Source organism: Lycorma delicatula, chromosome 5 (genome assembly GCF_047948215.1).
Source record: "Lycorma delicatula isolate Av1 chromosome 5, ASM4794821v1, whole genome shotgun sequence".
Lineage (NCBI taxonomy): Eukaryota > Metazoa > Arthropoda > Insecta > Hemiptera > Fulgoridae > Lycorma > Lycorma delicatula.
The window spans coordinates 180,506,668-180,534,572 of record NC_134459.1 but is presented as its reverse complement, the minus strand read 5'-3'; the positions used below and the strand labels follow the sequence as shown (position 1 = coordinate 180,534,572).

General features: G+C 30.4%; 1 protein-coding gene across 3 annotated transcripts in view; it reads left to right on the top strand.

Moving 5' to 3' along the window:
• Nucleotides 1-27,905, top strand: part of LOC142325654 (peroxisomal N(1)-acetyl-spermine/spermidine oxidase-like) — a 169,881-nt gene that overhangs the window by 108,034 nt on the left and 33,942 nt on the right. For all 3 annotated transcript variants that reach the window (XM_075367681.1, XM_075367679.1, XM_075367680.1), the window contains 2 exons: nucleotides 2,365-2,488; nucleotides 4,642-4,760. In XM_075367681.1, the coding sequence (XP_075223796.1) occupies nucleotides 2,365-2,488; nucleotides 4,642-4,760 (243 nt within the window). The remainder of the gene's footprint in view (nucleotides 1-2,364; nucleotides 2,489-4,641; nucleotides 4,761-27,905) is intronic.

The window sequence follows — 27,905 nt, the reverse complement described above, 5'->3', positions numbered from 1 at the left end:
CTCTTTTAATGTTGTGTTTATTTTGAAAATGATTACCGTTACTAAGTATTTTTTGTTTTTATATGTTACAGTTTAGAATCTTTACATGGTGTTACAGTTTACTGAAATTAATTAATAGCTTGACTAAAAGTGTTTATAGCATAGCTTTTGAGATGAAGTACACACATACAAAGCCCCTCTGTTATCTTGAAAGCTTTCACATACCCGTTTGGTGTTTTGACAATAGTCAAAACAAATACAGTAAAATTTCATTATATTCTAAAATTTCAGATAACCTGAATGGTCATTAAAATAACCCATTAAATTAATTAACAGCGTGCTTTATTTTCAAAATTTGCTTGGCCAAACTGAAGGGACTGATTCAGAACATCAAAGTGAACAAAAAAGTGCATATAGGCAAATATGTCCTGTCTTGCTTCATTTTCTTTTGTCTACCGTTTTGTATTTTTTCAATAAAAATTTTATCCTAAGAGTGGATTAAGATATTTTAATAAAATTTGGTTTATGCAAAACAGAGTTGCATAAACACTCATGGCAGTAGATTTGTATAGAATCGTGGATTCTCATGATCATGAATTTTTAAGTGGATGTAAGCGAGCATTAGATGATAGTGAAGCATCGAGGACACAGATGAGTGTAGTTCTATTAAAAATACATTATGCAGTACTGATATAATCGTATTTATAAGTGTATTACATCAGTGTAAATGTGTATTTTATTATTTTTTATGTCAGAATGTATTTTATTTTGCTTTCCTTTCAGTAAATTAATAGATTTTCTAATAATATTTTCTTTTTGATATGCTTTCACTCCCCATTTAGTGTTATCGCATCCCCTTAGGGGGCATGCCCCACAGGTTGGAAACACTGGATTACAGTATAGGTAAACCTAAAATGTGTCTTGACTAAAATGCTTTGTTTTAAAATATGTCTTGACTAAAATATAAAAAGTAAGTCAATGGAAAAACTGTATACCTGTAAGTGATATAAAATAGTAAAAAAAAAACAAAATTTTATTTGTTTTCAATTTCCTGTCTATAGTAAAAGTACGTATTTATAACAAACAAAAAAAAATTATAATAAAATAATGAAGACGTAAATTCATCCATTTGAAAAATATTTACAAACTGATAAATGAAATTGGCAGAGGCACAGTTTACCATTGAAAGCATTAATAACAATAGCTGTGTGAGGTTTGGAAGAATGGGCAGGAAAGATTATTTCAATGAGTTATTTTGTTGGTTTATAGTGTAAGTTGTTAACGGCTTTCAAGTTTTACAACAGAAATTTCACAATAAAAATGAAATTTATTGCACAAGTGATTTAAGTTCGTGTAGGAGTTGTGAGCAAAATCATTGTTTCTCATTTCTTGCTGAATTCAAAATACTATTCTGTTGTAGGTGAGATCGGTTAGTAGGCAGAAAGGGGAATGCTTGATATTCTTATTCTACCACTACTGTATTTAAATTATATTAGTAGTTATTGATTATAAACAATTATTGAAAAAGTAAAAATAACAGCTGTTACATAGTGCAATGATTAAATTCCCATAGAGTAGCATTCTTAGAAAAACGCAGGTGGTGTTTTTTTATTAATGATATTTGGTACTGTTGAGCTTTCAATTTTTTTGGGCTCAGTCGCATTATACTGTGATGTTTTTGTTAGATTTTACGTGAAGTACTGATTTCAATCGCGCATTACAATCTGTTTTAAAAGATTTCTACCTTTGATTATTTTAATAAATTGATTAGATGATGTAGCACATTGATGTTTTTGTTCTGGCTTATTTTTTTACAAATGAGGAATAAAATACGCATAATTTTTTCTTTTTTAAATCTAAGATCTCATGTATTGTCTGTCAGATAATCCCTGTAATTTTTTCTAACATCTCTAATCAATAACTCAAATCTTCAGCCAAAAAATTTTCAATTAGTATTCCAAATTTTTGTGTTCAGGAAGTTAAAATATGTACTGCTCTTTCAATTATCTTCTATCAACTCTTATCCTTTTTTGAGCTGTTTATGTCACTTAACAGATTTTTTCAATAAACATTCTTCATCGTGTGCGACGTTAAACAGTTTAAATGGTTCAGCATCCACTTACACAATTTTACACAAAAATTTAATCGCTGCTCTTCGTTCCATTTTAAAAAGAAAGAAAAACTGAACCTCACCACAAATATTTTAATTCTTGACTGTGTTAACCGTATAGGTTGAAACTTGTGTAAAGTAAAAAAAAATTCTCAAACTAGTACCATTAATCCCCAATAGATATTATCAGACTAGTGTCAGTTTGGAAACATAATTGTCACACAGTGTATTTTTTATTCATTCTATTTTAGTATATTTATTGTTTACTTTATCAGGTCCAGGTGGCATTCAGATCCTTATTCCAGTGGATCATACAGTTTTAGAAGTGTTGATAGTGATCATTTAGATGTTTCACACGGTCAGCTAGCTGAGCCGTTGGTAAATGATTCTGGTAGAAAGGTAATGTATATCATTTTACTGCCACTAATTTTTATAATCAGTATTTTATGTATTAAATAGAATACATCAGTAAGGTTGATCTTATCTTCTGACGTTAAGAGTTGTTAAACTCTTAGGCTTATTAACTGTTTTTACAAATTATTATCCTGTATAAAAATTTCTAATAATTATTGAACATTTTTATTAATATGCTATGCTTTTGTGTACAGCAAAATAGTGTGGCAGTTATAAAAATGAAAAAAGAAACATTGCAGGAAAAATTAATTAATGATGTTATAATTATTTTTCAGAATGGATAAGCAAGTACAGTCCTTTATAAATCTAAAAACATCTAACATAACAATTGAAATTATAAAATATTAATGTGTAATATGCATACTGCATCAAATATGTGGAGTACTTTTGTTTATGTAGTTTTTATTTATTTTGTAATTTTATATGAGTTATTCAAAACTAAATATAGCCACAAAGCACTCCTGTATTGAACATGGTAATAAATAGTTAAGCAAATTGCATCCTAGCCGCAGAATTATTTTTCTTAAAATCAATTATTCCTACAACAGCTTGCTTTTTCTGTTTGGGGGTTTTCCAGATATCTCTATTTGGGATTTCATAGATCACATTGGGTTTCATTATTACAAATAATTCAAAATATTAAAAATTATAGGGATACCTACTATAGTGAAGTGAGTTATCTCATATGGATACATGTGAACGTAGGCGTCAGCTTTTTAACCTTTCTGCTACAGTAGGTTAAATTTTTGACAGCTGCTTCCTATGTTGTAATTCTTTTTGGGCATTAATTTTAACTATATAATTTCCATTAATTTCAGTTTCCTTTTTTTTGGGTAATCAGCAGAATTTCTATTTCAGAGTTATTCGCCAAGATGTATTTTATACTTTCATTTATAAAAAGATTACCAAAATAATTTATAATTTACATTAAAAACGTAAGTAACTGACATAAGCTTTGTCAGAGAAGATTGTTAAGGAAATTTGGTTCACCCATTGTAGCTGAAGAAGCCAATAGTTCACTCAATTTTTTTTGTACTTTTTATTATCTAAAGTTTACATTGATACTGTGATTTAAAAAAAATGTAAACTACAGGAGAGACATATATGTTGTCAAGCTCATTTAAATTTGTTGAATTACTTCTGAAAACTTGTGTGGTAGTAATGATTAAAAAATTCTTTATTTTTTGATTAATTGGTTAATTTATTAATAATTAATAATAATAATTATTATTATTTTATATATATATATATATATATATAAATAAGTTTTTATAAATTATATGAATAATTTTTACTTCCTTGTATGAAGTAAAGGAAGTATTAAGATCGTGAAAAATTTCAGTTTTTAGATTTCAATGAAAATATCCATTTTGACTAGTTTCGGTGTGACGTCTGTACATAAGTATGTATCTCGCATAACCCAAAAACAATTAGCTGTACTATGTTGAAATTTTTGATTTAGGACTTTTGTAACATCTAGTTGTGCATCTCCCCTTTTGATTGCAATTGACTGAATCAAAAGTGTCCAAAAAAGCCTTTTTCTTAACTGCAATAATAAGCCCTCATTGAGAGATTTTCAATGATATGATCATAAGTGGTACTTATTTTCATTGGTTCCAGAGTTATAGCCAAAATTTAAAATTAGATTTATAGCCAAATGAAATTTAAATTAATGAAATATTTGAATCTTCATTTATGTACACGTCTAGTTTCGTCTTCGTCTCTTTAATCTTTTTATTCTTTCCTTGGTCTTCTTCTCTTGTCTATAAAGTTCTGTTGCAGCACTCGTTTGATTCATTTCATCGTCCTATTTAATTCATCATTAACATATATGCTAAATGATGTTAAAAGTTAATTATTTATAGTTAATGTATACAGATTGTAATAATGTTAATTGTATAAATAAAGTTCACGTTTGATTTATTAAAAATGTTAATGTTACAGTTTCATTGCTATAAATATTTGTAATCGGGTTTACCAAAAATCAATTTCATTTGGTAGAAAGTACCTTTTATTATCACACATTGACAAATATGTTTACAATACTGAATATTATTTAGAGATAATCAATTTTTAATAATTTTTATAAAATTTGTTGTTATTTTATTATTTATTTATATTTTGTATTTTTGTTACAGGTTGTTTTTTTCGCCGGTGAAGCTACTCATCCGTATTTTTTTTCAACGGTTCATGGAGCGATTGAAACTGGTTTCAATCAGGCAGAAAATGTTATTTCTAACTTATCTCATAACATAAGGTAATTATGTTTCAAGTTAGTGTACATATTTACTCTGCTACTAATTAATGTATAATTTATTACAATAATATGACACACCTAGAGGAAAGGTACATAATATAGGGAATTTTTTAGGTCTTTTCCTTCCAAATAATATTAACGCAGCGCATGTAAAAATACGAAAGAAAAATAGAAATAGGATAAAAAATTAAACCTGTTGAATTTAATATTTTGCCTGGTAAATTAAAATATCTAATTATACAGAGTATTTCATAATGTTATTTAGGGTTTAACAGTTTGTCTTGAGTAAATTAAAAGATTTATATTAATGAATCCAGAATAAGAAAGAAATCAAGAAAGTGTTTAACAATACAACTGTTTAATTTGCACGTTATATATGATATAGTGCACATTGACATTTTATTATAGTTCTTCTCATACGTAGACTACTTCAGCCTTTAGATTGTGTTCATTGTTCAGTAATGTGATCTGTTAGGTTAGTAATATCTTTTGATTGGAATAATATATTTATTAAATATAATTTGGGATCAATATCTTAATTTTAATTTAATCCCCAAAAAAAAATTATACGGTATGAAATTCTCTGAAGTAGGAGTATATTTTCAGATATATTACCTATCCAACAATCATTTGCTTGCACTGCTCAGCTAAAAATAGATCTCACTGTAAAATTGAGTCAATCGTTTTGCTAAAGAATGAAAAAGTTGTCTTGCCACGAGGAATGTTACAGAAGTAGCACAATTACATTTGTAACTGTGTTCAGAGGTATTTTATATAATTTTTTCAGAATACACGGAACGCATTTACTTTTTGAGAATCACATTGGTGTTCCCATATGTGTGTGTGTGTGTGTGTGTGGGCTTTGTTTTCTTAATATTTTGACATAATAGCTAAGTGATGTAGCTGTTAGCAAGTTTATTTTTAAACTTTTGGTTTTGGGTGATTCCTGGCAAAGGTTTGGCATCTTTTCACCTATTATTTCATTAGTTAAAAAAAAATAAATTTTTAATGATTGTGTAATCTACTTTTGATTGTAAAGTAGCTTCATTATTGAAAATTACTTTCTCCACAAAGCCTTTATCAGCTACCATCATGTACTGGAATTGTAAACAAAAATCAAGCTAACAGATATGATCTTTACTGAATAGTTAATATTTGAAAAACGTAGTTAATGCTTTGAAAAATAAGCTGTTAAACTTGAGTTAAGCCCTCTTAATGTTAATTTTTAAATTATTATTACAGATTGATTTATGTTGATTCTATAATCGATTTATACAGGCTGCGTTGAAAATACATATGTGTTAAATAAACACACACACACATATATATATGTCTCCCTCTGAAGTCGATTAACAACCAGTTAATTTTGCTTAAACAAGTTTTTAAAAAAAATGTTTACATATAATTGAGTCATTGTTAGATAGATCTCACCAGAGTTTGCTTGAAATACATATTTCATAATAATTTGGATTTCTTCACCTGAAATTTACAAACGAATGGGTTCTCAACTGTTAGTAGCAATTATCTTTGCGATTACACTTTATCGGCAAAATGATATCAAGTGAACAGCGATTGAAACATACACGTAGAAACTCTTCTGTCCTTTAATCTTCTTCTTTCATCAAGAGTTGTGCATTATTTTACTCACAGCAAATTTTTGTAAGTTTCAAGCACTGTATGAAATACTCTGTATTATAAATATTTTGAAATTAATTTTTGACTTAAATTATAAAAATGTTGACATCCTAGGTATTGACAAGCACTATGTTTTTTTCGATTTATAATTTTTCCAAATCATAGACAGTTAAAATGAAGATCCAGATTTGAAGCTCGGTAAGACTTGTATTTTTCACTCAAAATTTACATACTGTGTTATAGTACACAAGCTTTGACTTTATGGGATAAATTAATCATAAAAAAGGAAAAAGAAATTACTCTTCAAAATAATATACTGCTACAATTGATTTTATAACAATTTTATTTATTTTATAATTGATTTTATTTTTATTTATTATTCAGTAAAAGTAACATTTAATAAAAATGAAATCTTTTTAGTAAGTGTAAATTGCAAAATCAGTTAAACAGAGAGAAAATAAAAACCAAAAAATGATTAATAACTTAATAAGCTGAAGTTTAAACTAAAATTTGCCAAAAATCACGTTTACAAAGCCTTTTAAAATAAAATATTAAAATTCATAGTTAATGATTAAACAAAAATTGATACTGAATTAAATAATAAATAATTAAAAATAAAAGATTAAAAAATTGCTATATCTTTTAATATTTTAATATGGTTGAGGATAAGAAGTGTACTGCATCCTTACTGCCTAATGGTTCCTGGCTGCATTTAGAGTGCAGTATAGCCTAGAAACTGAATGTGTGAAATAAGGACAAAATGTGAGTGGCTGAAGCCATATTTATAAACCGGTTTGTATAAATCACTAAAATTAAAAAAACATACAGTTATTTTAATTATACACCATTATGTTGTGGTAACTGAATGTAGCAGTAAACTTAGTAATAATAAAATTATATATGTATTTAAATGCTTTCTCTTATTTTGATACAGTCAATTTCTGTACTTGCCAATAGATCTTTCCAACAGACATTCCTTTACAATTTTTAAAATAATCATATTCGTTCACTGTATGCTCCCAATTCATAACACTGTTTTTCATCTTACAAATGACACATCTAGATGAAGGATGTATTTATTTGGTGCAGATGGGCACCAAGATATTCATGGCCAGTTGTCATCCTGAACAAGGGCACATATTTGCTTCTAGGATTCTCAGGTGTAATAGCTTCATTCTCTTCTATCAGCAAAGACCATCTTTTATTTTCATTACACGATAGGAGGTATTGTCGAGTAGAAACTCTGAATTTGTTGTTACTAAAGAGCTTCTCTGAGAGATAAGATAATATAGCTGGCTGCTGTATTATGATTCCATCCACATGGGATGGAATCCACTGAAAAATCACCTCCTTCCCTGCGACTTGTAGCTGTCTAATCGAGGTCAGAATATCTAAGATCTTTAAAGAAGTTGGATGTTGGAAAGATGTGATAGTCAGAATAGCAGCTTTTGAGTCGCAAAGAAAGACAGCGTTACCAAAAGCATGTGTTCGTACAGAGTTGTCAGAGGGTAATATTAATCACAGCAACCTCTTCATAAAAGTTCGATTGGTATTTCCCAGTTGAATGGTAGAAAGAGAAGTACACTTTGGCACCAGTATTAATTTCCTGGTCAAGACACGAGGCAATAGTGCACAGCTATAGGCATTCATTTTTGGAGTATAATGTTTCCACATGTTCCATGAAAATCTTCTGCCAGTTAATGGGGTTAAGGTCTTGCTTCCTAACCTCCAGTTTCTGTACTTCAAGTGTGGCTGACACATGGTTCCAGTTTAGAGGGGAAAATGGTGGAAATAGAGGTTCTGCTTGTGTTGGTGAGCAGAACCTTTCTCTTAATTTTGTGACATATTGGAAGAAACCATAAGTGATTTTGTACCCGATATCTTCACCAGAAACTGATGAAAGGCAATTGTATAAGTTTTTCATATTGTAATACAGCCAGTTGCTTCACCTCAGAATATATAAGAGTGTTTTTAGTAAAGACCAAAAGAGCAGGAATAGATAAGAGTTGTTTTATTGCTCCTGTAATGAGCCGCATGGTCTGATTCTGAACTAGTTCTAAGCCAGATGTGTTAGCAGTTATAAAGTTTAGGATCATTGGATTTATGTACATTCTAAAGGTATCATTTAGAACCAACAGTGAGCTACCCCATCTCTTACCAATACTTGGCTTATCCTTTACATTGCTGGCAACCCATTCGATATGATTGTCTACCTGTTGAGGTACATACCCAAATATTTGGGCTTATCATTTTCTGTAACGTCTACACTTCCGTACTTAAGGGTGATTTCTGGTACAGAGTGAGCCAATGAGAAGATATGATAAAATGTTTTTTCAGTGCTCACAGTCATATGATTTTCAGCAGCCTGGTTGCATAATGCTTGCATTGCCTCGTTTATCTTTGAGGATAATTTATTCATCTTTGCTTTTGGCAAGGAAGCCCATATGACTAAGTCGTCCACATACACTAATGTTTTTAAATTCTCGTGGCAAGTCATTTATTATTATATTGAGCAGAGTCGGGCTTAGCACATCTCCTTGTGGTACTTCGACCCTCTCCTGCCTGTATCTTGAAGTCATCCCATTGACCCTGTTAGCAAAAAAGCACCGATTAATAAAAACATATATATATATATATATATATATATATATATATATATATATTCATCATGGCATCTTCCCCTTAACTTCAGGCAAATGCAACTTGTCCAATAGTTTCAGTCTTCATACAAATCGTTAGCACTTTTAAATCAATAAACATTGCCGCTAGTTTTCCTTTCTGTCCATTGCATCTTTAACCTCTTGACTAAAATGGAGTAGCTGCTGAGCGGTAGAACAATGCTCATGAAAACCAGCTTGCTCCTCACAGATGATGTTACTGGATTCTAAAAAGTAAGTAAGCCTGTTGTTACCATTCGTTCCATAAGTTTAGCCATTATACTAGTTGGTGAAATTGGGCGATAGTGTGACAGATCGTGGATGCCGGTGTGCTTTGGCGGTTGGATTTCAATTAACCATACATCTCAGTTATGGTCGACCTGAAACTGTACAAGACTACATTTCATTTACATTCATGCACATCATCCTCATTCATCCTCTGAAGTAATACCTTACGGTGGTTCTGGTAGCTTAATAGAAAAGAAAGAAAGAGATAGTATGACAGAGAATCTGGAGATTTCGTAGGTTTAAGAATGGGTATAATAATTGCCTGTCTCCAGGAAACTGGTACGTCTTAATTCTAGATTTGATTGAAAAGACAGTTTATCACCTCCTGAGCAACAAGGTCAAGATGCGTTAAAAATTCTGTGGTTATTTTGTCACAGCCAGCACGTTTCCTATTTTTTAAGGCTCATTGTAATTTGTACAGTGTGAAACTGGCATTGAATATTGGGTCTGCTACATCACCTGATGCAGATCTCAGTTGCCTTCTAAAATACCTTTTTTGTATTTTGGTAACTAGTTGTTGGGAGTGAAGTCGAAAAGCGATTGTTAAAAGCATTTGCTAAGACCAAGTGGAGAGTTTTCTGATCTGACTTATGAGGCTGCCAGTGAGGTTGTTGATTATCCATAGCATAATAATAAAATAAAATTATAAGGAAATGTGTCACTCTTTTGTGCTTGCATGCTTTTTTTTTTAATTAGAAGGTTTAAACAGACTAAATCTATTCATGTTTAAACTTTAAACCCGTGCATATTAGCTAGCTTTTTCTTTTTTTTTTTTGAGTAAAGAGACTTCCAGAATATTTCAATATAAATGAAATTTATTAAAGATTTAAGTCTAAGAAAAGTTTTAAAAAATTGAGATAAAAAAGTAATGAGTGATACGTGGAAACAGGTGATCTTGATTTCACTGCAAAGTCATATATTTATTTTAGATAGCAGAATTATTATTATGCCATTTTTCTCTCTAATTATTGCTGTTTAGTTGCAGAGGAATATCGGTCAGTAGTGCATCTTTAATAAAAATATAGTAATTCAAATATAAAAATTTTAGCAATTGTTGGGAAGCTGTTTAATAGGAATTTTGTTGTTTCTTTCAACTTGACATCACTTAGTTTTAATCTATCACTAACATCTGTTGTTCACTTAAAATTTTATCATTTTTTACTTTTTCAGCTTTGTTTTGAAGTTCTGTTTCTAGAAAATTTTTATTTTGTTTTTATACATCAGATTTATATATTAATAACATACTATGATGGACTAATAAAGAGACCTTTACAGAGATCATTGTTATGGATTCTAAATTGCTGCTAAGTTAGAGCTATTGAAGCATTACCTTATATAGTCTGTCCCAAAAAGAAAGGGAGAAATTTTCAGGATATGTTCTACTGGCGAAAATAATGAAAAAAGTTCATATAAACATAGGTCTGGAAATGCTTTGTTTTTGAATTATGGCTAACGAAAGATTTCACCTGGATTTCAGAATAAAAAGAAGCCCTACTGTAATTTTTGGGATCCAAATTAAGGATTTTGTGGTTTCTTATGTAATTTGAGCTGCAAAATAGGATAAAAAGTCTCAGAACTGTAACTCCAGTAGTTTTTAAGGAATCCAATGTAAAACACAAAATTCAGTGTCAAAAAACAGGTCTTTTTTAGATTAATGTAATTAATCTAAAAAATCTATGTAAAATTAATTAAGATTTATGTAGTACAATAGTTTTGTTAAACGACTAATAAATACGGAAGATTGAGTAACAAAACTTGTAGAGAATTTAATTCTGATAAAATTAATGTAAATACAGTCAATAAAAACTTTTAAAATCGGTTTTTTATTGAAACAAAACAGAAGAAAAATACAGAAAATCATATAATTCTTTCTGTACATAATAAACGCTATTTTTAATATAGTAAAAAAAAAAAACAAATAAAATACATGATAAATGGTAACAGAATAACAAACCAGTTACAGTAATTGTTCAAAATTTCCTTCTTCATAATGTACACAGCACTCTGCCCTACGTAAAATATTTCTAGTGGCTTTCCTTGCAATTTCAGGATCGTTTCGTATAAATTCAATAGCATTTTGTATTTAAATGAGAACTCTTCTTTGGTATTAACTTTTTGTTGTCATACTGTCGTTTTCATATGGCTCCAAATTAAGTAATCCAATGACATTAATTGCTGAATTTATAACACAATTTACTTGGTGCTAGACAGAAAATGAACACGTTAGAAGTGATCCTTTCATTCGTAAATGCTGATAAACCAAAGAAAAGGTTTTTATATTTGGAATCCACCTTCCAGGAAATTTCTCCTTCTATTCACACTGAACAACTTGAAAATTTTGTTACAAAATCCATAAACAAAATTTATATCTGCATACTCCTCGTTAGAAAATTGAAAGCATTTTTACAATACAGTATGATAACACTATACCTTTATGGCAACACATTCAAATGAAGTACACAATTTTCATTGTTGAACAGCTGCTAGTATTGCCAACTTATAACATTTTTTTTTTTTTAATATTTATTTCTAAAGTAATATACATTTCAATTTAGTTTTTTACATAATTATTTAATTTTGCTTGTGTAAATTATTGAATATACACAGCTAAAATATTGTTTTATATAGTAAATTTTGTATAAAATTATTTTTAGTAATTAGTATTTTTTTTTTTAAGAATTTGGTACAGAAAGAATAATACAATTTTCTGTCTATTTTTCTTCTGTTTTGCGTCAATAAAAAACCCGATTTTTAAAAGTTTTTATTAACTTTTTGATTGATTGTATTTACATTAATTCTCTCAGAATTAAATTCTCTACAAGTTATATTAATAAATCTAACGCATTTAGTAGTTGTTTAACAATTATTGTACTACAAACCTAACAGAAGGCTTGTTTTTTGGCACTGAATTTTGTGTCATATAATTGCATCGGATTTCTTAAAAACTACTGCAGTTACAGTTCTGGGACATGTTTTATCTAAAAATTAGTCACAAAAATTACAGTAGGGCTTCTGAATGAATGTAATGAAATGTAGTCTTGTACAGTCTCAGGTTGACCGTTCCTGAGATGTGTGGTTAACTGAAACCCGATCACCAAAGAACACCAGTATCTGTAATCTAGTATTCAGATCTATATAAAAGTAACTGCCTTTATTAGGATTTCAACCTTGAAATACTTGACTTCAAAAGCAGCTGATTTGCAATGAGTTCACCGTTAGACCAACCCGGTGGGTTCATGGGACACTTGTATGTATGTATTATAACATTTCAATTTCATAATATTCCTTATGCAGATTTTTATTTATTCACTTTTTTATTTATAAGTAGTTTGAGAGATGACTGCTACAATCATAAGCCATTAATAAATATTGATATAAATGGTTACTCAGTACGGTTAAAATTTGGTGATCTATGGTAAAAAGTTTATAAAACTTAACTGTGGTTATGGCATTTCAATATCTAGGCTGCCCTGGGAGATATTCCATTTATTATGGAACCATCTAGTTGTTAGGGGGTACTATTTATTGCTTTAGTCATGGTTCAAAATGTGTAGACCATGACAAATTATTGAGTTATTTACTTTGTTTGTTTAGATTTTTTTCTAAATTTATGTTTGGTTTGATTTTTCCATTATTTTAGATTTTTTCTTAGTTTTGTAAATAAAATCGGTATCTGTATTTATCTCAATTTTATTAACCGCATTCATTCTGGTGCTAGAGTTTTTGTTCTTTTTCCTCAGATATTATTTCACTTTTTTCTCTATGAACTGAGAACAGTACTTTTGACATTTGAAGAAAGACTATAATTTTTGTCATTCTTTGGAAACTGTGTTAGGGGTTCTAGGGAATGTATAAGAATTTTTCTATAGCTCTGGTTTATGATTTTTCTAAAATAAAGCATTGATGGGAATAAAATGTACGATTACACATATGAAAAGAATGACCTTGTATGAAATTACCTGGAAAACTGGAAGTTTGCTAGCAGAAGATGATCTCATCTGTAGTCCATCTTACGCATGTACAGGTCTTAAACAAAATCTGCTTGCTGGAAATTGTGACCTTCTACATCCTTATAACTTATCCATTTGGTATCTAGTCAAAATGCCTGCTATAAACCGAGGTAAAGGTGAAGAAAAATATCAAATTAAGCAGATATTGAGAAAGAGATAATCAACCTAAAGAGGGACCATTAAATGAGTCAAACAGATTCATCCAAAGGAATGCTCCAAAAAGTAATTGCCATTCTGTCCACGGCTCTTCAAAAGATCAGAATATTTTTTTATCCAGGATAGGAACAGCATAATACTGATCAACTATTTTGTATCGACACGTTAAATATATATGCTATTATAAATTGTTTTTTAAATGCCAAAATCATGAAAATAGGATGAGGCTTCCTAAGGAAAACTCTACTCGTTACCAGAATTATGTTATATGTGGAAGTTTAATATAAACTGTTCAACCAGAGCTTCTTCAAATGATTTCTGATGCTGTACTAAATGAAGTAATGAATGTAAAAATTTATTCACAATTTCATTCCTTCAGCACTTCTTTTTCATAAATACTAACACAATTTTACCAAATATTTCATCTGCGCCCACACAATGTAAGAACATCCATAGAATAGCTAAAAGATGTTCTAGCAGAACTTTCAAAATGGCCTATGATGTTCCCTGACAAATCTTGTGATATAAGAATATCTTTGGGATATAAAACTGTCTGGGCTTGTTGATTTCTGAAGGATATTTAGAGAATATCCAATGGTACATTCTTGGGATATGATATTGATTAATCCTAAAGAAATGAAGGTTAGGTTTTGTATTTTTTTATGGTGGTCAGATTGAAACTGAATATTTAGAATTAATTGCATATTCTTAAATCGTAATGCTAATACCTATTTAACTACTAAGAAAAACTGAAATTGTTTTTTAATTCTTCCAAACTTAGGCGTAAAAAGTTTATCTGGTCACTTTTTGAACTGAAATTTAATGTCATAGGTCTATAAATTGCCCAGGCAGTATAGTATGTTATTTTATATTCATCTTTTCTTCTTTGTTGTATTACAAAAATGAATAATAAGATGCATTGGAGATTTTCTATTTTTTCTGCAATTTGTGGGATGTTGAACGATTTTTTTTTTTGGGGAATGTAAAATATCAGAGGGGCATTTTGCTTTTCTTTATTTATTAAAAGTTTCCTCAAGATATCCTACTATATATCTATATATCCTGCAGATCTCAGCATATGTATCAAATATGTAAGCTGAATGTCTTATGCTGTTCCAGTATGAGATGCTTCAGTATGTGAAGAGATTACCGTGCTATGTTTAGTATGTGCTTTTCTTTTATCAAATTATAGTTATAGCCCCCAAAAAAGGTTAGCCGAGTACAGACCTGACGTGTTCTGAAAATCGCTTACATTATTTATTATTTAGTATTTTTTTATAATTTATATAATATACAATGTTTAGGAAATAAATATTTTTAGAATGAAAGAAACTATGATTTTGTTGATATGAATGCGTTTGGAATGAGCTAACTTTTGTGTATATGTGTTTTTTTATATACATTGGCAATTAATATAATATGCATGCTATTAATAATATGCATGTGATGCTGGAATGCTGAAATGTTTTCTATTTTCTTTATTTTTTTATTATTTTCCTTGATAAGGTCAAAACTGTGAGTAAACTGTGGTGGAGGATCCGTGGAACACATGTTACACAATAGATGTAATCAACATAACCCTGAGTATCTGATATACATATGATATCAGCTGCTATCTCTGTACCTACCAACAATTTACAGCATGTGGTTGCTGCACGCCTGCCTCTACACTTTCCGACTCCGTCTGTACATTCCTCTTCTGCCTGACTGCCTGAGCCTGAGCCTGAGCCTGCCTGACTGCCTGGCTACTTTATATTATCCACTACTATTTGCTGTCATTTCTGTAAATTTTTTAATATAATTTTTTGTTACTTTTATTTTTTGATTCCTTAACTTTTGGTAACAGTTTTCAGTATTTTAATGTTATGCGTTTTTATTGTTGTATTTAGTATTGTTACAAAATGACAAAAGTTACGTTGTTTGGTATTCTTTATAATATACTGATAATTATATTTTTGTTGAAGATAATTTTTGTTGTTTCTATTAGTGTTATTCTTGATATTAGATTTTTTCTCAGGAAAACAGTTGCGGTAATTTTTGTTGCGATAAAGAAAGTATTTCTTATTTGTACGTAGCGTTTAGATTAGGTCAACTGATACTTGCCGTCACCTGATATTTGTGATATTTGTTTATATTAATAGACTAGTTTCTTTAAAACTATTTGTTCCACAATATCACCTTTTAGAGAGGAAGTGTTGAATGCAGTTTTAGCGAGAAAAAAAATTTATTCGATAACAAATTTCTTTTCTGTACACTTAACGGTAGTTTAATTTTTAATATTGTTCTCAGAATTGAGAATTGTTTGAAATAAAAGAAATAAAGTTTTTTATCGTTAACCATCATGTTCTCAAATATTCTATTTTATCGATTCTATCTGTTTAAACAGTGAATTAACTATCATAGGTGATGTAAGGGAGTTTTAACTTACCTCCAGGTAAGCAGCGTCTGCTTGGAGGTCAATCGATAATTGTTGTTACGTCTAATTTATTCAGTCAGTAGATTTTAATTTTATTAAGATATCTTAGATATTTTATTAAGATGTTTATAGAATATGAGAAATAACTTGCAAAACTTCTAGTTTAAATATGCACAGGACAGGCTTATTTTATTTGTGAGCAGAGTTATCGTACGGTCTCGTCATTGTATATAAAGAGTAATAGGTGACTTAACAGAAGACAAAACATGTCTTGTTCTGGAAAGGTTACTCGCTTAAAAAATCAACGATTACCCGTGGGTTTTTCATTTGCAGATGGATTAAAGAGAATCTATTTCCATGATAAATATAGAGAATTTCTTATCAATTGGACTGAGAAAATTGCATGCTTGAAATCTGTATACATTCTCTAATTACTAATTCCATGGTTACTAGTGGTTTTGAAATTAATCTGAAATGAGTAAGTCATGCTTCTCTTGCTAGAAATAGCGGATGATGTCACTCACAAATTTTTTGAAGGCAGATGTATTTTATGCATTCCTTGGAATGACTTCTTGTATGATTTTTCATATGTAGAAAGCATACTTAAGATTATAGTTTTATTGAAGTTGAAACCTGTATGTATACTCAGACAGTTGAATTATTATGAGTTGTTTGGTTTTTGGTTTGAAAATAAAGGCCTATTAAATCTTTATTTTTAGTGACTGATATCAGCTGATGTTTTTTCAGAAAAATGTAAAAACTGAATTGTAACTGTTAATGTTTATTTTACGAATTGGCACGATTACACGAATTGTTTTTCAAAAAAAATGTTCTTTACCTTCCAGTTGTGGCTCTTATATTGTTCATCGCAAATAGTTCTCAGCTATAATGATATTAAATTATTTATGGTGTTATTATCTCTTAATCTTTTTTATATTTATTTTTTTTGTGGACTATCTCTTTTTGTCATTGACTGGTAATGGCCTTTCTTTAATATTATTTTTTTAACAATTAAACTGCATACATGAATCTAATCAGATTGTAATTTTGAATTGTTTATTAATATTGTTTGTTTGAACGTAAAACTGTGTGGTGTTAATAAAATGTATATGACTTTGGATCGCCAGTTGAATGATCATGTGTTTTATTATTTTTTCCTTCGTAATCGCTACAATCCCAGACCCTCAGATCTTCTCAAAACATGAGTCTTTAGTAATTTTAGCTTTGAGCAAGACCATTCAAATCCTATTACGTGATGTTATTTTGAAGCAGTGAAATAATAATAATGTATTTGATTAGATTTGTCGTGATATTCATGATTTTTAGCCGTCTGATGTGATAGTGTAGTTATCCATGTAGTGACAGATGGTGTAGTTATCTGTAGCATATGAATGACTTTATTTTTACGACAGCCTTCATTGATCATCGGCTACTTGTTACTAACTGACCTCTTATGCTTCTTCAGTCTCTTTACTAAATTTTCATGACCACTTTCAGAGAACTATGACAATCTCATGTATATATTTTGAACACCAGTTATGTTGAAGCTCAGGGCCCCGGTTCTGAATGAGCCCCTCAAATCTGGGACAGGTTTTATTTATTATAAACTAATACTACTGTTGTTTTGATTAATCAGCTTCCTCAAATAACTTGAAAACCGTGTTGGTGAATCGATAATTAAATTTTTGTATTTAAAATTTTCAAGTGTTGTTCTAATCGACATCAAGTTCAGTTCTCTATAAAAACTTGTTACTTTTATTTTTTCTGAAAACTTATTTTGACTTATAGCTCCTTATGTTTTATAACATTGTGATTGTTTTAGTATTCAAAGTACGTTGTAGTGTTGATAATAATAATTTTTGTGAGGTTATTAAAAATTTTACTTTAGATGAAGAGAAATCTTTTAAGATGGGTTTAACAGTCGGGAAAATATTTTATTATTAAATACAATGATATCTTTATTTCCATTGATAAAGCTGTTATTAAGAGTGTTTGTCGCTTGACAGAAATTCTAATCTTGATGGATTTCTTATAGTTAATAATAAATAGAGTATTTTTTTGACAAGAAATCTATACATTCTTGATTGCAGAAAAAGAAATAACAAATTGGTAGATAAAGAGATCATAATTAGAGAGTAGTAATTATGATTTGAACAGCTGCTGACTATTTATTTACCCTTAACGGCTGACTTCAAAAAGTCAATATTTAAAGAAGAGTTGTAAAATTGTTGCTTTTTACTTTTTAATGTATCTTTTTAAATTTCTTATTATTTTTAAAGATTTTTTTTCTAAACACTCGAGTTTAATTTGAATTGATACATACTACCAAAATCAATACCATTTTAAAAAATAACATCCACAAGAAATTTCAAGGCGATTAACTATATCCTCATAAAAATTTAAGTAATAATACAGAGAAATTTTGAAAGCAGACCTACTGAATGGGCTGAGGCTGTCTGAAATGCAGGAATAAATTTAATCTTTTTACTTAAAATTTTCAGCCGATTTTCTTGATGTTTTGTGTAAAAATAACTTTAATGTCAAAATGATTAAAGACTATGTATATATATTTGTTCGATAAACAATTCAACAGAAAGTAAAAACGAAAACAAAAACAAAATTAATAAATACGGTTTTATTCAGGTCGATTCCCAAATACGCTTATATAAATCTTGCAAAAAATGAGTTGATGTGCTAATCCATTATGAAAAACTTGTCTGCACCAGCATTTGCTTATATATGTTAAGGGAAACCGTGTAAAAACTTGACCTGTGTGGCAACAGGTAATATAAGGTTATTGACATAAAAGAGAAGTGTTTAAAGTCTACATTAAATACATGAAAACAATATGATGGAACTTTTGTGGTGAATTTGGGACCAAAAGATTTTAGATTTTAAGTGAATGGGTTTTTTTTTGTAAATGGATTTTCAGTGTTTTTTTTTTATTTTCCAATAATAAAATGATTCAATTATGTAAAATTTGTCTTATTCAATCTAATATTTTATATAAAAAATAAATACTTGTTAATCTTAATTTTATGTTTACGACTGTTGTTTATTGCTTAAATTTATTACATTAAACAAACAAAAGAAATATGAATAAGTATTAATATTTTGTATATAAATAGAATGTAAAGCTGTCACAACTCCAAATACTTCAATAATAATATTTCATTTTCTTTTTTTGTTCTTTAATTATGTATATAACTGGTGTATCTATTAAACAAAGTTAATATTTCTTACAACTATTCTCTGTAATTTTTATTTCAAATTAGTAAAGTACTCAACAGATGAAAATATTTGTGATTTATGCACAAGTTTTTGTGTTATTTTATAAGTTTTAAGATTTTCTTGTAGTTATTCTGCAATGCAATTTATTTTCAACTAGTTCCATCCTCAGGAATCCAAATTACTTGACCGATAATGTGTGATGTTTTGAATATTAAGGGGATGAATAAATGGTTTATAAAGGTCTTAATATAATTTGAAAACTATGAATGTTTGATTTGGTTATCTGTCACCCTCTCCAACACTGCTCATATTGTTGTAAATCTAAAAGATAGTTCTCAACATCTAAGATTGGAAAAATTTTCTACTTAAGGAGATTCATCAAAAGTTACTCTAGGCATTGCAGTGTAGGATTTGGACGATTCACTCATTAGGACATTCATAAAATATATAGACAATGTTTGATATTAGGACTTCCAAGGAGATTGTTTTTTATAGTATTGGAATTCTTTTGGAAGCGCTTTATAATTTAGCAATGTTAATTATTATCGAATAAAGAATTGAACTGCTTAGATAATTTATTAATACAGTCAGGAGAATGGCCTTGTTTCAATCAAAGAAGTCTGTGATCAGTGAATTTTAGTTGTGAGCTAATTCACGGTGTAACATGGATGAAGATAAAATCCAATCGGCCAAATTATGTGTCCTGCAACATATCTGAAGATTTGTATATATAACTTCCTGATTGTAATACAAATACAGTAATTCTTTTCAAAGTTAAATTTCACAATTTTTTTAAGCGAGAAATCCAAGCACATTAGAATTATTGCTTCTACATGTTATTTTAATGCAACGTGTAACTTTTTGTTTTTTAGTCATTTATTTTATCACTAATTTCTGGATATTATATATAATAATAAAAATATGTCTGTTCATTAAATCTTTTTAAGTTTTGGGTTTTACAGGTCACATGTTTGTGTGTGTGTGTGTGTGTGTGTGTGTGTGTGTGTGTGTGTGTGTGTGTGTACAACATTTCTTCCTTATTAGTCTATATTTTGAGTTTGTTGATCGTATAAAGTTTATTGGCATTTATGCATTGTTTTTATGTTGCAAAATATAGGATATTTTTTGTTCTAAAATTTCTATAAGTCTGAGAAGTAAGAATCAAGAATTTTTTTTGCATTCATCTATATAAAGTCAATTCTTCAAAAAATGAGAAATTATAAAATTAAAAACCATATAATATGTTACAATTTTGATCTACAACAGCTTTTTAATTTTATTTTTTGAATTGTTGAGAGACAACTTCATCTGTTATTCTCTGAAATATTTAATTTATCCTTTTTTATTTAGTGTATTTTAGTTAAAACATCTTAGTTCCTGAAATTGATTTATACAAAACATACTTTTAAAATTTATATTGAAAGTCATATTTAGATTTTGTTGATAATTTAGATAGCTATTATAACTATGTAAATAAACTATTTATTACTTACATAGAAAAGAAAGATTTTTCAAGGGCGTGAGTACATTTTTAATTACTAGATGAACGACTTCAAACTGAACTAAGCCAGCTCAAACTGCAGTTATTTGAGTTCACCCTCATATAAGTCACAAGAAATTTTATTTACTTTTTTCAGCGGTTAATGTACCAGAAAAGTATTAGTCAAATTTTGTGAGTTTTCATTAATATTGTAAATATCTTTCCTTCAAAGTAAACATAAGAGTATTATTTTTTCAGTTTGTATAAGAGTTATTAAGAAATTGTAGTTTATTGTAAATTATGAAGCATACCTCTGATCTGTGCCTCTGATTATAGTTTGTAAATATTATTTAAATTTTAATAATTGCACATAATCACTTATTTTTAAAAGTAAAGTTACACAATATATTAAAGATTTCCATAAGGAACCACTTACACTCCCTATTGTGAAAGTACAAAATCTAGTTTGGATTTTGTAAAAAATAGTTTAGATAGTTATTGTAACTATCTAAACCGTGTACTACTTACACATAGGAAGGAAAAATATTTCAAGGGAGTAAGTGAATTTTTAATTACTGGATGAATAACTTAAAACTGAACAAAGTCTGCTGCTCAAACTGCAGTTATTTGAGGTCACCTTAAACGCTGCTGCTGGTGTCATTATCAGTTGTGTACATTACTTCTCTCGTCTATTGCTGCAAGTTGTAAACTGTTCATGCTTCAGTACAATATAATTTTGTTTTTAAAGATGTGTTTTTCTAAAATTGTTTTATTTAATCGAGCAAAGGGTTGCTGTGGTAGAAGCTTATCTATGTTGTTGATTCTGGATTCTTTCGAGAAATGCACCAAATATTTGTGGAAAAATCTCCAAATGCCAGTATCTCAGCAAGAATAGCATATACAATTTGATTAAGAAATGGTGTGTGACAGGATCAGTTTCAAATGCAAAACAAAATAGGCAACCTTCTGTTAGGACTTCAGAGGCCTTAATCAATACTCAAAGAAGAATATCTGCCCGCCTGAAAAAATCTATGTGTAAAATACACATCTTGCCGTAAAATTCTTTATCATTTAAATTTGAAACCATATGGTGTCGTTACACCATGACAGTCATTACTATCATGGTGTCGTTACACCATGACAGTCATTACTGTCCAACAATTTAAGACATTTTGGTTGTCTTAATTATTGGAACTGGCCTTTCAAAAACATTGTCGATAGACAGATAAACTCGATGCTGTATTTTATGTCAGATGAGGTGGATTTCATTTATCTGGGCATATTATTTGTACAACACCTTTAGATGACTAAAAATCCTCACCTTTGAGTGCCCACATCACAATGAGAAAAATCTGTGTATGGTACTAATTCTGGTAATCGTATTACAGAACCAATATTTTTTGATTGGACTGTTGACACAGAAGTACCATTTTTTAAGAATTTAATATATTACAATATATTTTTTTTACAATTTTTTGAAGAATTCTTTGCTAAGTTAATAGATGAGAACAGTGACCCTCTGTGTTCTTCAGAAATCTAGTTGTGAGTTTTTCTTTTGATACTATTTAAAGGACAGAGTTCATAAATCAACTACCCACACTATTGATGAACTGTATGTAGATCATACAAACAACAAGAAATCTACGCCATTAATTTTGTTAAGTGATTCAATATGATCGATCGAGCACAAAAGAGCATTGGTGCGCAGGACACTCACTTCAGACATCTACGTTTTCATTTCCCATTTCATACATAAAATTACATGTAACTGTGTTTAGTCTGTAGCCGTTTGGTTTTAATTTGCTCAACTTGTAGCAACTGCTTTAGCTTTTTTATGAAAATTTTTATATTTTTACAGGCGTTGATGTCATCTCATGTAGCAGTTTCTCTAATAAAAAAAACATATTATGTAGGGTTTCATACACACAATTATATTATATACTAGCTTTTACCTGCGACTTCGCTCGCGCTGAACCTTTAAACGAAATGCGCGAGCAACTATGTCATGTCGATCAGTGGCTTTTTGCCCGGGCATTAGCTCTTTAGTTACATCCTGCCACGAAGAATTACAGGTAAAAGTTACAAAGAGGTCAGGCCTGCCGTAAGTTTGTACATAAGCGAAAGCATCTCGAGTGTATTCATGCAGATAATGGGGACTGTTCACAAAAGTAGAAGGCAGAATAACCATCTTGCCTATGTCGTTAGTTCTATTATTACCATCTGCGCTAATCGCATCTTGTAGATGAATGTAATTTTCAGCTCATAATTTTGTCTGGTTTATAGAAATGTAACGAAGGCTCTCTACGTTAATATACATATCTACCAAGAATTGATGAAAGAGTTGCCTTGATCGTGAAAAGAGACTGAAGTCGTGCTTTCGAAGCATCATGTGATACGCATAAAAATCCATGCAGGAAACTTTTTTATCGGGAACTGGCTGTCTTGTTGCTGGATTAATGACTGGAATATTGAAATGATGTCCTGGCTCACCTTTACTGAAAATTAACGGGTACTGCAAAGCATCATAAAATTTATGAGCATCGGCTACGCGTTTCAGCATATTATCATGTGCCCATAACACTATGTCTCGTGGAGAGCATGGGTCACCAGTAACCAAAACAGCAACTTCATTGATCATCGGCGCATTATAATGCCTCTCATGTTTGCCACGTGGAGTCTGATCAGCATGAATGACCACTATGTAATTATCTGGAGGCCAGTTTTCTAATGCACTTTTAAAGGTATTTACCAACAAATTGTGGCTGTGTAACATTCGTTGAATTTTCAATACTGGATCTCTTTCGACTCCTTCAATATACTGACAACGACGGTTTACTTCAGTTTCTTCATCACCCATAAAATACACCTGCAAAAATGTATGATGTTCATTATCTGCTGGAAAAAGTGATCCAATTTGATGATATATCTGTCCTTGAAAATCCAGGCATTCTTATCACTTTATCTACTCCAAAGGATGTCAATTGGAAGCAAGATATACTTTCTGATTTTACTTAAAAATAGCTTCGACTCATCTGTAACACTTAAATATAGAGTTTTCAAAGGCTCTGGTTCACCAAGTAAAGGAAGCGAAACTTTAGCACTGGAACAGCACATTCCAGCAGTTTCATCTTTCCATTTCAAAGCATCGCAATGCTGACATTTTCTATTCATTGAGTCAATACCAATTAAAGAATGCTTATGGTATTCTAGTGAAGGATCATATTGAAATCCAGAATTATTACATACAGACCAATTGTTACTCATGAAATTTTGACGACGTGCGATTTGCATTTCTGCATGAACGATTGTTCTGGAGTTTCTCTCGCTCTTATAGCTGCCTGCTGTTCAGCTTGTCTTTCTAAACGAATTTGTGTTTGAATCGATGTTTCAGCTGCTCTTAAGGTAGCTTAGCGTTCAGCTTGCTCATCTAACCTTTCTTGTCTCTGAGAAGTTGTTTCACCAGCCCTCAAAGCACATTGTCGCCTCGCTTGTTTTTGTCGTCTTAGTTCTGCGTGAGCGGAAGATTCTTGAGTTCGAGCAACTTTTGCCGTCCGGGCCCGTGATGAATTCCTGGACAGGTTAGATTTGCGCTTCCAAGGCATTTTAGAAAAAAAACAGAGTAAAAACTGAAAAATAGCGTTAGAAGTAAAACAATAAACAGGCACGCAACCTCAAAAACTGGAAAAGTTTTAGTATCGCTTAGAAGTCTCAGAAGAATAACAATAAATATAGAAGGATTCAAAACAGCAGAAGCACTATACTCAATTGAATAGTGACCACCGTGACTTGACAGTGTTGGATCGGCACTTTATTTCATTTACTTACTGGAACGCCAGATGGTGTTGAATTTGGTCAAATTTTTTGTCGGACGATCATACCTACCGATATAAATGTTTTTACCCTCCCGAAAAAATATTGTTTTTTTTTTCACTAAAAAGTGTCCTATGTCCTTCGCAATACCTTTGAGAATATGTGTACGAAGTTTCATGGTTTCTGCATGAAAGCGTAACAAACAAACAAACAAACTCACATTCACATTTATAATATTAGGAAGGATTATGTAGGGTTTCAACTTCCACAACCTTTTTTCTGTTTCTTTTGTTATAATTATCAGTATCTAAATTTCTTTTAAAATTTGTTAGCGTATGATATTATTATTGATTGTTGCTTCATCAGTCATTGCTAGGTTTTTCAAATTATTTTTACCCCTCATACTTTGTTATCAATATCTAATAGTTTTCTATTTAAGCTGAAAACATTTTTCTAAATTTTATTTAGATGATGTTCCTTAAAACAGTATCAAGTACTGATTATGAGTAATTATCAATTCATAAGTGTTGAACAAATCGCTTTATCATTGCTAAGTGTATGTATTAATCTTACAATTTATTATATTGCAAATGTATTCAATATGGATTTTCAAGAGAATTATGTTCATCGTTACACTTAAGAACTACAACTAATGAAAAGTACTCTGTAGTAATCTTATAACTTATCACGGTAGTAATATAATTTTTGTATTTACTTTATTACTTTTAAGGCTTATTAAATTTAGTTTTTAATTTAATTCTTGTAATAGTTTTAAATAGCTTCTGGTGTTAATTAATAACAGCGCTGGACTGTATCTATGTATTGGCTTCATAGAGTTTAGATTTTTTAGGTGTTTAAAATTTACTCATTCAGTAACTTTTCTTAGAGCTACAAAAATTAGTAAATTTATTTTACTGGCCATAGCAATGAATGCTGCTATAGTAATATTTGTAAAATACATAAATCTGTGGAAAGAGGAAGGCGACTTTTGGACAGGTAATTGTAGAGTAATTAACTCAGCATCAAATAATGGGGAGGCAGGAGTAGGTTTCGTGATGAACAAGGGAGGAGAGTGGAGTATTTCAAGACGCATAGCGATAGAATCATTGTAATAAGGATAAAATCAAAACCTAAACCGACAACGATTGTTAACGTCTATATGCCTATAAGCGCCCATGATGATGATGAGGTAGAGTGTGTATACGAAGAGATTGATGAAGCAATTAAACACGTAAAAGGAGATGAAAATTTAATATTAGTTGGAGATTGGAATGCAAGCATTGGAAAAGGCAAGGAAGGAAATATAGTGGGTGAATACGGGCTGGGCAAAAGGAATGAAAGAGGGGACCGACTTATAGAGTTTTGCACGAAGTATAATTTAGTAATTGCCAACACCCAATTTAAAAATCATAATAGAAGAATATACACTTGGAAAAAGCCAGGCGATACTGCAAGGTATCGGATAGATTATATCATGGTTAAGCAAAGATTTAGAAATCAACTCGTTGACTGCAAAACTTACCCTGGAGCAGACATTGATAGCGACCATAATTTGGTGATAATGAAATGTAGATTGGGGTTTAAAAACCTGAAGAAAAGGTGTCAGATGAATTGGTGGATTTTAGAGAAGCTTGAGGAAGAGGAGGTAAAGAAAATTTTTAAGGAGGACATCGCAAGAGGTCTGAGTAAAAAAGATAAGGTAGTAAATGTAGAAGAAGAATGGGAGAATGTTAAAAAGGAAATTCTTAAATCAGCAGAAGCAAACTTAGGCGGAATAAAGAAAACTGGTAGAAAACCTTGGGTTTCAGACGATATATTGCAGCTGATGGATGAACGTAGAAAATATAAGAATGCTAGTGATGAAGAAAGTGAAAGGAACTATCGGCAATTAAGAAATGCTATAAACAGGAAGTGCAAACTGGCGAAAGAAGAGTGGATTAAAGAAAAGTGTTCAGAAGTGGAAAGAGAAATGAACATTGGTAAAATAGACGGAGCATACAGGAAAGTTAAGGAAAATTTTGGGGTACATAAATTAAAATCTAATAATGTGTTAAACAAAGATGGTACACCAATATATAATACGAAAGGTAAAGTCGATAGATGGGTGGAATATATTAAAGAGTTATACGGAGGAAATGAATTAGAAAATGGTGTTATAAAGGAAGAAGAGGAAGTTGAGGAGGATGAAATGGGAGAAACAATACTGAGATCTGAATTTAAGAGAGCATTAAAATATTTAAATGGCAGAAAGGCTCCTGGAATAGACGGAATACCTGTAGAATTACTGCGCAGTGCAGGTGAGGAAGCGATTGATAGATTATACAAACTGGTGTGTAATATTTATGAAAAAGGGGAATTTCCGTCAGACTTCAAAAAAAGTGTTATAGTAATGATACCAAAGAAAGCAGGGGCAGATAAATGTGAAGAATACAGAACAATTAGTTTAACTAGTCATGCATCAAAAATTCTATACAGAAGAATTGAGAGGAGAGTGGAGGAAGTGTTAGGAGAAGACCAATTTGGTTTCAGGAAAAGTATAGGGACAAGGGAAGCAATTTTAGGCCTCAGATTAATAGTAGAAGGAAGATTAAAGAAAAACAAACCAACATACTTGGCGTTTATAGACCTAGAAAAGGCATTCGATAACGTAGTCTGGAATAAAATGTTCAGAATTTAAAAAAAATTAGGGTTCAAATACAGAGATAGAAGAACAATTGCTAACATGTACAGGAACCAAACAGCAACAGTAACAATTGAAGAACATAAGAAAGAAGCCGTAATAAGAAAGGGAGTCCGACAAGGATGTTCCCTGTCTCCATTACTTTTTAATCTTTACATGGAACTAGCAGTTAATGATGTTAAAGAACAATTTAGATTCGGAGTAACAGTACAAGGTGAAAAGATAAAGATGCTACGATTTGCTGATGATATAGTAATTCTAGCCAAGAGTAAAAAGGATTTAGAAGAACAATGAACGGCATAGATGAAGTCCTACGCAAGAACTATCGCATGAAAATAAACAAGAACAAAACAAAAGTAATGAAATGTAGTAGAAATAACAAAGATGGACCACTGAATGTGAAAATAGGAGGAGAAAAGATTATGGAGGTAGAAGAATTTTGTTATTTGGGAGGTAGAATTACTAAAGATGGACGAAGCAGGAGCGATATAAAATGCCGAATAGCACAAGCTAAACGAGCCTTCAGTAAGAAATATAATTTGTTTACATCAAAAATTAATTTAAATGTCAGTAAAAGATTTTTGAAAGTGTATGTTTGGAGTGTCGCTTTATATGGAAGTGAAACTTGGATAATCGGAGTATCTGAGAAGAAAAGGTTAGAAGCTTTTGAAATGTGGTGCTATAGGAGAATGTTAAAAATCAGATGGGTGGATAAAGTGACAAATGAAGAGGTATTGCGGCATATAGATGAAGAAAGAAGTGTTTGGAAAAATATAGTTAAA